At 40.4% G+C, this 16,356-nt stretch overlaps 1 protein-coding gene across 1 annotated transcript in view; it reads left to right on the top strand.

The window, feature by feature from the left end:
- poglut3 (protein O-glucosyltransferase 3) overlaps nucleotides 1–16,356 on the top strand; it is a 51,300-nt gene that overhangs the window by 16,914 nt on the left and 18,030 nt on the right. The window contains exons 2-5 of the mRNA XM_034177191.1: nucleotides 7,049–7,246; nucleotides 8,259–8,542; nucleotides 10,263–10,479; nucleotides 13,084–13,280. Coding sequence (XP_034033082.1) covers nucleotides 7,049–7,246; nucleotides 8,259–8,542; nucleotides 10,263–10,479; nucleotides 13,084–13,280 — 896 coding nt within the window. The remainder of the gene's footprint in view (nucleotides 1–7,048; nucleotides 7,247–8,258; nucleotides 8,543–10,262; nucleotides 10,480–13,083; nucleotides 13,281–16,356) is intronic.

Here is a 16,356-nt window from a genome sequence, read left to right as displayed (position 1 = left end):
GAAGAAAATAAGAACAACCCCAGGTTTCTTTTCAGCACTGTAGCCAGGCTGACAAAGAGTCAGAGCTCTATTGAGCTGAATATTCCATTAACTTTAACTAGTAATGACTTCATGACTTTCTTTGCTAACAAAATTTTAACTATTAGAGAAAAAATTACTCATAACCATCCCAAAGACGTATCGTTATCTTTGGCTGCTTTCAGTGATGCCGGTATTTGGTTAGACTCTTTCTCTCCGATTGTTCTGTCTGAGTTATTTTCATTAGTTACTTCATCCAAACTATCAACATGTTTATTAGACCCCATTCCTACCAGGCTGCTCAAGGAAGCCCTACCATTATTTAATGCTTCGATCTTAAATATGATCAATCTATCTTTGTTAGTTGGCTATGTACCACAGGCTTTTAAGGTGGCAGTAATTAAACCATTACTTAAAAAGCCATCACTTGACCCAGCTATCTTAGCTAATTATAGGCCAATCTCCAACCTTCCTTTTCTCTCAAAAATTCTTGAAAGGGTAGTTGTAAAACAGCTAACTGATCATCTGCAGAGGAATGGTCTATTTGAAGAGTTTCAGTCAGGTTTTAGAATTCATCATAGTACAGAAACAGCATTAGTGAAGGTTACAAATGATCTTCTTATGGCCTCGGACAGTGGACTCATCTCTGTGCTTGTTCTGTTAGACCTCAGTGCTGCTTTTGATACTGTTGACCATAAAATTTTATTACAGAGATTAGAGCATGCCATAGGTATTAAAGGCACTGCGCTGCGGTGGTTTGAATCATATTTGTTTAATAGATTACAATTTGTTCATGTAAATGGGGAATCTTCTTCACAGACTAAAGTTAATTATGGAGTTCCACAAGGTTCTGTGCTAGGACCAATTTTATTTACTTTATACATGCTTCCCTTAGGCAGTATTATTAGACGGTATTGCTTAAATTTTCATTGTTACGCAGATGATACCCAGCTTTATCTATCCATGAAGCCAGAGGACACACACCAATTAGCTAAACTGCAGGATTGTCTTACAGACATAAAGACATGGATGACCTCTAATTTCCTGCTTTTAAACTCAGATAAATCTGAAGTTATTGTACTTGGCCCCACAAATCTTAGAAACATGGTGTCTAACCAGATCCTTACTCTGGATGGCATTACCCTGACCTCTAGTAATACTGTGAGAAATCTTGGAGTCATTTTTGATCAGGATATGTCATTCAAAGCGCATATTAAACAAATATGTAGGACTGCTTTTTTGCATTTACGCAATATCTCTAAAATCAGAAAGGTCTTGTCTCAGAGTGATGCTGAAAAACTAATTCATGCATTTATTTCCTCTAGGCTGGACTATTGTAATTCATTATTATCAGGTTGTCCTAAAAGTTCCCTAAAAAGCCTTCAGTTAATTCAAAATGCTGCAGCTAGAGTACTGACGGGGACTAGAAGGAGAGAGCATATCTCACCCATATTGGCCTCTCTTCATTGGCTTCCTGTTAATTCTAGAATAGAATTTAAAATTCTTCTTCTTACTTATAAGGTTTTGAATAATCAGGTCCCATCTTATCTTAGAGACCTCGTAGTACCATATCACCCCAATAGAGCGCTTCGCTCTCAGACTGCAGGCTTACTTGTAGTTCCTAGGGTTTGTAAGAGTAGAATGGGAGGCAGAGCCTTCAGCTTTCAGGCTCCTCTCCTGTGGAACCAGCTCCCAATTCAGATCAGGGAGACAGACACCCTCTCTACTTTTAAGATTAGGCTTAAAACTTTCCTTTTTGCTAAAGCTTATAGTTAGGGCTGGATCAGGTGACCCTAAACCATCCCTTAGTTATGCTGCTATAGACGTAGACTGCTGGGGGGTTCCTATGATGCACTGTTTCTTTCTCTTTTTGCTCTGTATGCACCACTCTGCATTTAATCATTAGTGATCGATCTCTGCTCCCCTCCACAGCATGTCTTTTTCCTGGTTCCCTCCCTCAGCCCCAACCAGTCCCAGCAGAAGACTGCCCCTCCCTGAGCCTGGTTCTGCTGGAGGTTTCTTCCTGTTAAAAGGGAGTTTTTCCTTCCCACTGTAGCCAAGTGCTTGCTCACAGGGGGTCGTTTTGACCGTTGGGGTTTTACATAATTGTTGTATGGCCTTGCCTTGCAATATGGAGTGCCTTGGGGCAGCTGTTTGTTGTGATTTGGCGCTATATAAAAAAAAATTGATTGATATATATATATATATCAATATGTGTATGTGTGTATATGTACGAGGTCTGTCCGTAAAGTATAGGTCCTTTTTATTTTTTTCAAAAACTATATGGATTTCATTCATATGTTTTTACGTCAGACATGCTTGAACCCTCGTGCGCATGCGTGAGTTTTTCCACGCCTGTCGGGGACGTCATTTGCCTGTGAGCACTCCTTGTGGGAGGAGTCGTCCAGCCCCTCGTTGGAATTCCTTTGTCTGAGAAGTTGCTGAGAGACTGGCGCTTTGTTTGATCAAAATTTTTTCTAAACCTGTGAGACACATCGAAGTGGACATGGTTCGAAAAATTAAGCTGGTCTTCAGTGAAAATTTTAACAGCTGATGAGAGATTTTGAGGTGATTCTGTCGCTTTAAGGACTTTTCACGGTGCGAGACGTCGCGCAGTGCTCTCAGGCGGCGTCATCAGCCTGTTTCAAGCTTAAAACCTCCACATTTCAGGCTCTGTTGATCCAGGACGTCGTGAGAGAACAGAGAAGTTTCAGAAGAAGTCGGTTTCAGCATTTTATCCGGATATTCCACTGTTAAAGGAGATTTTTTTAATGAAAGACGTGCGGGCGGATTGCAGCGTCGGCTCGCCCGCGACGCTCCGCCACAGGAAAAACACCTCTGTTGGAAGCCTTGAGGACAAGTTGGAACCTTTCCAGCTGATAAACAATTTCTCATATACTCACTCCACTGAAAGCCATCAAAAGCCAACTGGATTTTAACAAATGGTTATCAACACGGAGGTGTTTTTCCTGTGCCGCCGCGCCGCGTCGGCTGTGTCCCGACGCGCGGACCCGTCCGCACGTCTTTCATTAAAAAAGTCTCCTTTAAGAGTGGAATATCCGGATAAAATGCTGAAACCGACTTCTTCTGAAACTTCTCTGTTCTCTCACGACGTCCTGGATCAATAGAGCCTGAAATGTGGAGGTTTTAAGCTTGAAACAGGCTGATGACGCTGCCTGAGAGCGCTGAGCGACGTCTCGCACCGTGAAAAGTCCTTAAAGCGACAGAATCACCTCAAAATCTCTCATCAGCTGTTAAAATTTTCACTGAAAACCAGCTTAATTTTTCGAACCATGTCCACTTCGATGTGTCTCACAGGTTTAGAAAAAATTTTGATCAAACAAAGCGCCAGTCTCTCAGCAACTTCTCAGACAAAGGAATTCCGACGAGGGGCTGGACGACTCCTCCCACAAGGAGTGCTCACAGGCGAATGACGTCACCGACAGGCATGGAAAAACCCACGCATGCGCACGAGGGTGCAAGCATGTCTGACGTAAAAACATATGAATGAAATCCATATAGTTTTTGAAAAAAATAAAAAGGACCTATACTTTACGAACAGCCCTCGTATATGTGTATATATATATATATATATATATATATATATATATATATATATATATATATATATATATATATATATATATATGTATATATGTATACACTCAACAAAAATATAAACGCAACACTTTTGGTTTTGCTCCCATTTTGTATGAGATGAACTCAAAGATCTAAATCTTTTTCCACATACACAATATCACCATTTCTCTCAAATATTGTTCACAAACCAGTCTAAATCTGTGATAGTGAGCACTTCTCCTTTGCTGAGATAATCCATCCCACCTCACAGGTGTGCCATATCAAGATGCTGATTAGACACCATGATTAGTGCACAGGTGTGCCTTAGACTGCCCACAATAAAAGGCCACTCTGAAAGGTGCAGTTTTATCACACAGCACAATGCCACAGATGTCGCAAGATTTGAGGGAGTGTGCAATTGGCATGCTGACAGCAGGAATGTCAACCAGAGCTGTTGCTCGTGTATTGAATGTTCATGTCTCTACCATAAGCCGTCTCCAAAGTCGTTTCAGAGAATTTGGCAGTACATCCAACCAGCCTCACAACCGCAGACCACGTGTAACCACACCAGCCCAGGACCTCCACATCCAGCATGTTCACCTCCAAGATCGTCTGAGACCAGCCACTCGGACAGCAGCTGAAACAATCGGTTTGCATAAACAAAGAATTTCTGCACAAACTGTCAGAAACCATCTCAGGGAAGCTCATCTGCATGCTCGTCGTCCTCATCGGGGTCTCGACCTGACTCCAGTTTGTCATCGTAACCGACTTGAGTGGGCAAATGCTCACATTCGCTGGCATTTGGCACGTTGGAGAGGTGTTCTCTTCACGGATGATGCGAAGGAGATGTGTTGCACTGCATGAGGCAAATGGTGGTCACACCAGATACTGACTGGTACCCCCCCCCCCCCCCCCAATAAAACAAAACTGCACCTTTCAGAGTGGCCTTTTATTGTGGGCAGTCTAAGGCACATCTGTGCACTAATCATGGTGTCTAATCAGCATCTTGTTATGGCACACCTGTGAGGTGGGATGGATTATCTCAGCAAAGGAGAAGTGCTCACTATGACAGATTTAGACTAGTTTGTGAACAATATTTGAGGGAAATGGTGATATTGTGTATGTGGAAAAAGTTTTAGATCTTTGAGTTCATCTCATACAAAATGGGAGCAAAACCAAAAGTGTTGCGTTTATATTTTTGTTGAGTATATGTATATGTATGTACACACACAGTAGTGTTCAGAATAATAGTAGTGCTATGTGACTAAAAAGATTAGTCCAGGTTTTGAGTATATTTCTTATTGTTACATGGGAAACAAGGTACCAGTAGATTCAGTAGATTCTTACAAATCCAACAAGACCAAGCATTCATGATATGCAGAAGGAAATCAAGTGATGACACATAGTTTTAACAAGAAGGAAACTGAATATGAAGTAGTGAATCCTGTACAGCCCCTGAGGCCAACCGGGTTGGTGCTTCTCCTCAGATACTGTAGCGTGAAGCAGATGATAGTCTACAACTCCCCCTAGAGGGGACATTTCTCAACACTGTCAAGATACAGTAGTGTTCAGAATAATAGTAGTGCTATGTGACTAAAAAGATTAATCCAGGTTTTGAGTATATTTCTTATTGTTACATGGGAAACAAGGTACCAGTAGATTCAGTAGATTCTCACAAATCCAACAAGACCAAGCATTCATGATATGCACACTCCTAAGGCTATGAAATTGGGCTATTAGTAAAAAGAAAAGTAGAAAAGGGAGTGTTCACAATAATAGTAGCATCTGCTGTTGATGCTACAAACTCAAAACTATTATGTTCAGTTGCTTTTTTAGCAATCCTGTGAATCATTAAACTAGTATTTAGTTGTATAACCACAGTTTTTCATGATTTCTTCACATCTGTGAGGCATTAATTTTGTTGGTTTGGAACCAAGATTTTGCTGGTTTACTAGTGTGCTTGAGATCATTGTCTTGTTGAAACACCCATTTCAAGGGCATGTCCTCTTCAGCATAAGGCAACATGACCTCTTCAAGTATTCTGACATATCCAAACTGATCCATGATACCTGGTATGCGATATATAGGCCCAACACCATAGTAGGAGAAACATGCCCATATCATGATGCTTGCACCACCATGCTTCACTGTCTTCACTGTGAACTGTGGCTTGAATTCAGAGTTTGGGGGTCATCTCACAAACTGTCTGTGGCCCTTGGACCCAAAAAGAACAATTTTACTCTCATCAGTCCACAAAATATTCCTCCATTTCTCTTTAGGCCAGTTGATGTGTTCTTTGGCAAATTGTAACCTCTTCTGCACATCTTTTATTTAACAGAGGGACTTTGCGGGGGATTCTTGCAAATAAATTAGCTTCACACAGGCGTCTTCTAACTGTCACAGCATTTACAGGTAACTCCAGACTGTCTTTGATCATCCTGGAGCTGATCAATGGGTGAGCCTTTGCCATTCTGGTTATTCTTCTATCCATTTTGATGGTTGTTTTCCGTTTTCTTCCACGCGTCTCTGTTTTTTTTGTCCATTTTAAAACATTGGAGATCATTGTAGATGAACAGCTTATAATTTTTTGCACCTGCGTATAAGTTTTCCCCTCTCCAATCAACTTTTTAATCAAACTACGCTGTTCTTCTGAACAATGTCTTGAACGTCCCATTTTCCTCAGGCTTTCAAAGAGAAAAGCATGTTCAACAGGTGCTGGCAAATAGGGGACACCTGATTCACACCTGTTTGTTCCACAAAATTGACAAACTCACTGACTGAATGCCACACTACTATTATTGTGAACACCCCCTTTTCTACTTTTTTACTAATAGCCCAATTTCATAGCCTTAAGAGTGTGCATATCATGAATGCTTGGTCTTGTTGGATTTGTGAGAATCTACTGAATCTACTGGTACCTTGTTTCCCATGTAACAGTATGAAATATACTCAAAACCTGGATTAATCTTTTTAGTCACATAGCACTACTATTATTCTGAATACTAATATATATATATATATATATATATATATATATATATATATATATATATATATATATTGATCTCACATTGGAGAAATTCACATGTTACGTCAGCTCTTAAAAACACACAAGATTGGTGCGAGTAGAGGAAAATGTGCATCAAACAGCGTTTGGAAAGATAAGCAGTAATAATAATACTATATGTGTGTGTATACACTTTTTTAGTGTTATGTTGTGGTTAATGTGAAGTATTATAGTGTAGTTATTATATAAATTATTAGTAATGTAATTATTTGACTTTTAGTATCACAAATTATTTAAATTGGAAAATTCATATATGGTGTACCTTACATTCTATAAAAGTACTTTTTTGTTGCACAAATTTTGTGTAATATTTAATCTCCGTCAGGAAACAACAGATGTTTTGCTCTTAAAATGATCTTCCTCTTGTGGCTTTTTTTTTTTCAGGTCAAAATACATTTAAAGTGAAAATAAGCTCGCTAGACAAGAAGGAGCACGTCCGTATCCACGTCCCTCCACCTCTGGACAGAGGGGACGGATCTTTTGTTGTGCGGTACCGACTCTACAGCACAGTGCTGAGTGGACTGAAAGTGGACGTTCTCCATCAAGATGCTGCTGTAGCTGAATCACCATACACCCTCAAAGGTCCGTACATCAGTCTATGTAGTAATGTGGTGAGATGTTGGAAAAATAATGTTCAGTTTATTCTAACGTTTTAGCCTGACAGGAATCACGAAAACATTTTTACAGAGTATCGCATGCAGGGTTTGGTTTTGTAAAGTGAACATTTATTCATTCTGAATTGAACTAATTTCTTTCAGAGTTGTTCTGTTTATAAAATATTCCTTTAAAAGTCAGAGCTGGGTCAGTTCTAACATTTGATGGGAATTGTAGCACTTTATTTAGAATATTTGGCGTGAATTGTAGTACTTCGTGCAGAACATTTGACGTGAATTCTGCACAAAGTGCTACAATTCTAAATTGTAGCACTTTGTGGCGACCTTTTGGTGAGAATTGTAGTACTTTGTACAGAATATTTGATAGGTGTCTGAGCACATTATCCGGAAGCTTTGGCAGGAATCAGAGCACTTTATGGAGAACATTTGGCAGGAATGTGAGCACATTGTTAAGAATATTTGGTGGGAATTGGAGCACTTTATGCAGATTATATGGCAGGAATCTGAGCATTTTGTGCTGAATATTTAGTGGGAATGTGAGCACATTGTTAAGAATATTTGGTGGGAATTGGAGCACATTGTCCAGAACATATGGCGGGAGTTGGAGCACTTTGTGCAGACATTTGGCGGGAATCGGAGCACGTTTAGAATATATGGCATGATTTAGAGCACTTTGTGCAGAACATTTGTCATTGAATCTGACCACATTGTACAGAATATTGGGCAGGAATTGGAGCACAATGTCCAGAATATATAGCAGGATTTGGAGCACTTTGTGCAGAATATTTGGCGGGAATCGGAGCATATTGTCCAGAACATTTGGCAGGAACCGGAGCGCTTTGTGCGGAACATTTAGCGGTAATCATAGCATTTTGTGCAGAAACTTTGGAGGGAAACTGAGCACTTTGTTTAGTTCTGTAAATAGGGTGGAAACTGTAGCCAAAAGAAAATGTCCTGATCTCGCTCTTCTTTGTGCTCAGGTCCAGTCTATCATGAGTATTGTGACTGTCCTGAACCAGATGAGTCTGAGTGGCAGAGCATCATGCAGTGTCCTGCTGAAGAGCCTCAGATTCTGGAGGACTTCTCATCTTTCCCCACAGTCGACCTGCAGCTTCTCAGACAGGAAGTGCCTCGCAGATTTGCCAACAGAGGAGGACTTATTCATTACGTCATCATCAACAACCAGGTGTACAGGAGCACGCTGGGAAGATACACAGACTTCAAGATGTTCTCCGATGAAGTATTGCTGTCTCTAACAAGGAAGGTAAAGTTATTAGTCTCTGTTTTAGGACAGGAGGTAAAATCCAGCTACTCATTTTAAACTGTTTTGCTTTTTAGCTAAATTAGGGTGCACGAAAGAGCCATTTAGTATATTTCTTATTGTTACATGGGAAACAAGGTACCAGTAGATTCAGTAGATTCTCACAAATCCAACAAGACCAAGCATTCATGATATGCACACTCTTAAGGCTATGAAATTGGGCTATTATTTAAAAAAGTAGAAAAGGGGGTGTTCACAATAATAGTAGTGTGGCATTCAGTCAGTGAGTTCGTCAATTTTGTGGAACAAACAGGTGTGAATCAGGTGTCCCCTATGTAAGGATGAAGCCAGCACCTGTTGAACATGCTTTTCTCTTTGAAAGCCTGAGGAAAATGGGACGTTCAAGACGTTGTTCAGAAGAACAGCGTAGTTTGATTAAAAAGTTGATTGGAGAGGGGAAAACTTATACGCGGGTGCAAAAAATTATAGGCTGTTCATCTACAATGATCTCCAATGCTTTAAAATGGACAAATAAACCAGAGACACGTGGAAAAAAATGGAAAACAACCATCAAAATGGATAGAAGAATAACCAGAATGGCAAAGGCTCACCCATTGATCAGCTCGAGGATGATCAAAGACAGTCTGGAGTTACCTGTAAATGCTGTGACAGTTAGAAGACACCTGTGTGAAGCAAATTTATTTGCAAGAATCCCCCACAAAGTCCCTCTGTTAAATAAAAGACATGCAGAAGAGGTTACAATTTGCCAAAGAACACATCAACTGGCCTAAAGAGAAATGGAGGAATATTTTGTGGACTGATGAGAGTAAAATTGTTCTTTTTGGGTCCAAGGGCCACAGACAGTTTGTAAGACAACCCCCAAACTCTGAATTCAAGCCACAGTTCACAGTGAAGACAGTGAAGCATGGTGGTGCAAGCATCATGATATGGGCATGTTTCTCCTACTATGGCGTTGGGCCTATATATCGCATACCAGGTATCATGGATCAGTTTGGATATGTCAAAATACTTGAAGAGGTCATGTTGCCTTACGCTGAAGAGGACATGCCCTTGAAATGGGTGTTTCAACAAGACAATGACCTCAAGCACACTAGTAAACCAGCAAAATCTTGGTTCCAAACCAACAAAATTAATGCCTCACAGATGTGAAGAAATCATGAAAAACTGTGGTTGTACAACTAAATACTAGTTTAATGATTCACAGGATTGCTAAAAAAGCAATTGAACATAATAGTTTTGAGTTTGTAGCGTCAACAGCAGATGCTACTATTATTGTGAACACTCCCTTTTCTACTTTTTTTTTTACTAATAGCCCAATTTCATAGCCTTAAGAGTGTGCATATCATGAATGCTTGGTCTTGTTGGATTTGTGAGAATCTACTGAATCTACTGGTACTTTGTTTCCTATGTAACAATAAGAAATATACTCAAAACCTGGATTAATCTTTTTAGTCACATAGCACTACTATTATTCTGAACACTACTGTACCTTGACAGTGTTGAGAAATGTCCCCTCTAGGGGGAGTTGTAGACTATCATCTGCTTCACGCTACAGTATCTGAGGAGAAGCACCAACCCGGTTGGCCTCAGGGGCTGTACAGGATTCACTACTTCATATTCAGTTTCCTTCTTGTTAAAACTATGTGTCATCACTTGATTTCCTTCTGTTTTAGGTCTTTAATCTTCTGATGTTCCTTTGAAGGTGAAGCTGCCTGATGTGGAGTTCTTTATCAATGTCGGTGACTGGCCTGTAGAGTCCAAAAGCAGGGACGCCAGACCTGGACCCGTTCCAGTATTGTCCTGGTGTGGCTCTGCAGACACGCGAGACATTGTCCTCCCAACCTACGAGGTGACACACTCCACCCTGGAGGCCATGAGAGGGGTCACCAATGACCTGCTGTCTGTTCAAGGCAATACAGGTAACACTCAAAAACCTGCCCTGCTGTGAAGTGATGTTCTGAAATTTGCACAGTTTACCTGCCACCTTTTGGACGTTTCCACCGGAGCCCAACCGATATGTCGTGTTGGCCGATGACATCACCCAACATAGTCTTTTCATGAACATTTCAGTGCGCGCGTTATTTTTGCCAATATGAAAACTTTTATTTGACTGAATAAACAATGCAGAAAAACACTTTGTTGGAAATGATGTTGTTACATAGCTTTTCAGCAATGCTGTCAAGCATGGCTGGGACCCCACCACCCCTTGCTGACATTAGCTGGAAGAGACGGTGGCAAAGCGACCAGCTGCAATTCATTTTCAATTAGAGCAGCTGTTGTACAGCAACGAGAGACAAGTGGTTGCTATGGTTACAATTGCTCTATGAATCCTTCATTCCCAAATCACTTGGACGCTAGGACAAAAATGGACAGAAGCACTTTAATTTCTGTTCCGCTAATGATTTGTTAGTTTCTGGAAGTCAACAGAAGTTTGGCAGCTTTTCCCTTAAATTATTCTAAACAAAAAAGCTGTCGACATTAAAAACTCTAAATATGTCATTGGTCCCCCAATGAAAATAGTTGTCTGATTAAGTCGGTAAAATGCTGGCTCATCTCTATTGTGGCGTATCTGTCTTTGGTTCTTCTTTCTTTGCGGTTAACTGTTGTTTATGTGGATTGTAACCTGCTTTTGTCTTTGAAGTGTGACAGAAGATTGACAGTCGCAAATTTAACCTAATGAGTTGGTAAAGGTAACCACCCTCACCCGAGGCTTATCTCGTCCTTATTGTACTTGACAAATATTATCTCAGGCAAAAGGTTTGTTTTTTTTTTTGTTGTTGTTTTTTCCCAGTACATATTTCTCCACTTTGTAGGTCTGGAATGGAATCCTTTATCTCTAATAATAAATAAATAAAATTTCAGGTCATTTCAGGCTTTCTTTTCACCAAAAGATTTGTGATCCCAAAAAGGAGTTTTTGTCTTAAGACCACAATGCTTTTATTTTCCTTGTATTCAAGATTAGGAAGTGTTGACCCCAAATCCTCAGTTGTTCTAAATTTACAGCGGGCTCCAAAGCTGGTGAAAATTTAAATGTACTTTAACATGTGTAGTTTTGTTCAGCTGGTCTGGGTCAAAAGTCTAAAAAATATAAATGCTTAAATACATATTTAATTGCTCTGTTTCTGACCAAAAGGGGTGGAGAAGATAAACGATGATACCAAAGAATTCCATCCATCTATCTGAAGAACACATTTTTGTCCTACTGACGTCACAGGGATTTATTTATTTTATTTTATTTATTTATATTTGGAAGTTTTTATTTATATAATTTGTGCCATGAGGAGATGTGGATTGCAAAATCCATTTTTATGAATTTGTGATTTTTTTTTTTTAACCTGCCCATGTCCCCCCCCCCCCAAAAAAAAAAATTAATGTAGGATATTTAGTTCATTTTTTGATATTATATAGTGTGTGTGTGTGTGTGTGTGTGTGTGTGTGTGTGTGTGTGTGTGTGTGTGTGTGTGTGTGTGTGTGTGTGTGTATCATTGGGAGATGTTACGGTCCATGTTAAGGATTTGTGAATTTTATTTCTTTATTTTTTCAAACATTTAGGAATATTCATTCTTAAATTTTTCTGACTGAATTTACAAAAAAATGTTTTTGTAAAATTTTTAATTCAACTTGTATAATCTGTGCCACTAGGAAATATTATGTAGTCCACAGTTCATTTTTTTAGACACTTCTTTTTTTTTTATATTAAATTTGTCAGGCTGATTTTACTGAAACATTTCAGTTTTTTTTTTCCTTCATAGATGGTCTAGTGGTTAAGCGTTGGGCTTCAGACCAGAGAATCCTCGGTTCAAGTCCCAGCCAGACCTGAAAATCACTAAGTCCTCTTGGGCAAGGTCCTTAATCCCCTAGTTGCTCGTGGTGTGTAGTGAGCGCCTTGCATGGCAGCACCCTGACATCGGTGTGTTTGTGTGAATGGGTGAATGTGAGGCATAATTATAAAGCACTTTGAGTGTCTAATGCAGATCGAAAAACGCTATATAAATGCAGTCCATTTACCATTTTTGTGTCATTAGAAGACATGCAGTGCAAACATTTTAATTTTTTTTTTCCATTTTTTTGTACACTGTAATTTTTGTGGATTTTGTCACATCAGGCACCGTTCTTACTCGATTACTTGCTTCCTTTGCTGCTTGTTTGCATTTGATCTCCAGTTCAACTTGTGTTTATGTTATCTATCAACCTTTGTGAAGTCACATGTACGGTTAGGTATTCATTGACTGGAGCACTTTGGTGACGTGTTTGTGTGTCTCTAGTGGTGTTCAGGCCCACAGAGAAAAATCCAAACACTTTTGTGTAAAATCTCCTTTAAATATGTGGTGAAGCTCATTATTTAAACTGACTAGGAAGCCGTTCTGCAGTAAATGAGGATGCTCTGATGAAATAAGGATGTCATGCTATATCATATGCAGAATTATTATTTTAACATGTTTTGATTGCATTTAGTTAATTCTCATGTCTGCTGGTTTTTACTTTTTAATGAATTGGGTGACTTTTGTTCCACCATCTTCCAGGGCCTCCATGGTCCAACAAAACAGAACAGGCGTTCTTCCGCGGCCGGGACAGTCGAGAGGAACGTCTGCACCTGGTGTCTCTGTCCAAGAAACACCCGGAGCTTCTGGATGCAGGTATCACGGGATGGTTTTTCTTCAGAGACCAGGAGAAACATGTCGGGAAAGCAGCGCTGGTCGGCTTCTTTGATTTCTTCAAGGTGAGAGGGGGGATGAAATAAATGAGTCTGTTTTATCCTTTAACTTTCAGGTTCAGAGTTACAATTTACACCTTCGGTTACTGAAGTAGTTTCACTTAGTTACCCTTCAGTTATTCCTAAAAATAATAATAATAAAAAAACAAACACAGAACTTTAAAATTAATCACAAAATAAGAAACAATGAAACATCAAATATATTAAACACACTGTTTAAAAACACAAAACAAAAATTTGAAGGCCTAGAAGACAGGAAGTGACATCATAGGCCCATCAAGTCATAGGAGAGTAACCGATTTCCTCATTGACACCAGGATATACCAGAGGCTTAAGGCGGAAAATCTGAAAGGTTTCTTGTTGGAAGAGGTGTTTGAAACGACCTCCCTCCATGGACTAGGGGCTTCCTCAATAGCCGTAACTTTTAAAGTACTGGGGCTCCCGTGTCCAGTCTGTCTATAATGTGTAGCCATCGGATATTGTCATTAGAAGTACTAATATCACGAACACCTCCTTCAGTCAATGTTTGGTCCATTCCACATAAAAACAACCACATTCGCACTCCAACCTATAAACCACATGTGTTGTACCACAGTGAATAACCAAATGAATATGGTACGTTCTAGAGTCAACAGTCTTTAGGGCCCCTTCACACACAGTGCGAATTTGCTGGAATTGTGTATGAAGTGCGTATGAAGCAGGAATCGTATGGAATACGTGTAAATTCATAGCTGCCTCCAACGCCTCGTACACCTGTTGCTACAACTATTTGTGCACACCAGCGGCTGAAAGACAGAGTGTGCGCTATCAGAGCCCATCAAACCCTCTCGCGGCAGGTGTCAACCAAATTCCAGATGACACGCACGAACATCTAACACTACTCGCATGGCACTTAGAAAATGTGTGGTGATTTGCACTGTTAGCACAACAATAGTCAGCAGACCATCACTGTCGAGCTGAATGTGAAATTTGTCTAAGTGCCCCACGAGTGTGGCTTTGCAAACAGACACACATGTGGTGCATGTGTCTCGCACGTGTGTGCGGGGAGCGGGGCACACTTGCATAAAATGCTTATATGTATGTACAGATCTGATCACATAGGGGCCGGACAGCCAGGTCTGATCGCACACAGCATGGGGAGGAGCCTGTCAGCTGATCACAGTACACTGACAGCTGGATGACGGCTCAGCGCACACATTACAAACACAGACACCACCGGCGTGACAGTTATATAAATAATTATGACAATACCTACATACACAATTACATAACAAATAACGAAAATGAATGACCACATAACACAGAGTGACACATTGATCTGGGCGCTGAACGCACAGGGGGCGTGTCTGCTCACAGCTGCAGCTGTAAAGATCTCTGCTCAGGGACGTCCCAGCTGGAGAACACATTCCGTGTTTGGAAGAACATGAATTTACAACATTCCTCCATGAGGCATGTGTCTCTGCTGTCCTCATGTGGAAATATATAAAACATCTTTCGCCTTTGCACTGGGCTGCAGCGGCTACACACAGCGCACCTCATCCATATCCTTGTTGATTTAAGGCATTTTTCTGCACTGAGTACAGGCCAACGACAGTAGCTCAGTGGTAAAGTTTCTGGCTGGCAATGAGAGCTTTTAGAAAGTGCAGGTTCAAGCCCGTGGGTGGCATGTATATTTTATATATTTTTTTACAACCCCAATTCCATTTAAGTTGGGATGTTGTGTAAAATGTAAATAAAAACAGAATACATTGATATGCAAATCCTCTTCAACCTATATTCAATTGAATACACCACAAAGACAAGATATTTAATGTTCAAACTGATAAACTTTATTGTTTTTGTGCAAATATTTGCTTATTTTGAAATGGATGCCTGCAACACATTTCAAAAAAGCTGGGACAGTGGTATGTTTATCACTGTGTTACATCACCTTTCCTTCTAACAACACTCAATAAGCGTTTGGGAACTGAGGAGACTAATTGTTGAAGGTTTGTAGGTGGAATTCTTTCCCATTCTTGCTTGATGTACGACTTCAGTTGTTCAACAGTCTGGGTCTCCGATGAAGTATTTTGCGCTTCATAATGCGCCACACATTTTCAGTGCGCGACAGGTCTGGACTGCAGGCAGGCCAGTCTAGTACCCACACTCTTTTACTATGAAGCCACGCTGTTGTAACACGTGCAGAATGTGGCTTTGCATTGTCTTGCTGAAATAAGCAGGGACGTCCCTGAAAAAGACGTTGCTTGGATGGCAGCGTGTGTTGCTCCAAAACCTGGATGTACCTTTCAGCATTGATGGTGCCATCACAGATGTGTAAGTTGCCCATGCCATGGGCACTAACACACCCCCATACCATCACAGATGCTGGCTTTTGAACTTTGTGCTGGTAACAACCCGGATGGTCTTTTTCCTCTTTTGTCCGGAGGACACAATGTCCATGATTTCCAAAAACAATTTGAACTGTAGACTCATCAGACCACAGCACACTTTTACACTTTGCGTCTGTCCATTTCAAATGAGCTCAGGCCCAGAGAAGGCGGTGGCGTTTCTGGATGTTGTTGATGTGTGGCTTTCACTTTGCATGGTAGAGTTTTAACTTGCACTTGTAGATGTAGTGACAAACTGTGTTAACTGACAGTAGTTTTTTGATGTGTTCCTGAGCCCACGCGGTAAGATCCTTTACACAGTGATGCCGGTTTTTAATGCAGTGCCGCCTGAGGGATTGAAGGTCACGGGCATTCAATGTTGGTTTTCAGCTTTGCCGCTTTCGTGTAGAAAGTTCTCCAGATTTTCTGAATCTTCTGATTATATTATGGACTGTAGATGATGGCATCCCTAAATTCCTTGCAATTGAATGTTGAGAAACATTGTTCTTAAACTGTTGGACTATTTTTTTTCACGCAGTTGTTCACAAAGTGGTGATCCTCACCCCATCTTTGCTTGTGAATGGCTGAGCCTTTTGGGATGCTCCTTTTATACCTAATCATGACACTCACCTGTTTCCAATTAACCTGTTCACCTGTGGAATGTTCCAAACACGTGTTCTTTGAGCATTCATCAACGTTCCCAGTCTTTTGTTGCC

The sequence above is a fragment of the Thalassophryne amazonica genome, chromosome 8, assembly GCF_902500255.1.
Source record: "Thalassophryne amazonica chromosome 8, fThaAma1.1, whole genome shotgun sequence".
NCBI classification, from domain to species: domain Eukaryota; kingdom Metazoa; phylum Chordata; class Actinopteri; order Batrachoidiformes; family Batrachoididae; genus Thalassophryne; species Thalassophryne amazonica.
The sequence above is the reverse complement of the archived record's forward strand: the minus strand, read 5'-3'. Positions and strand labels throughout refer to the sequence as shown.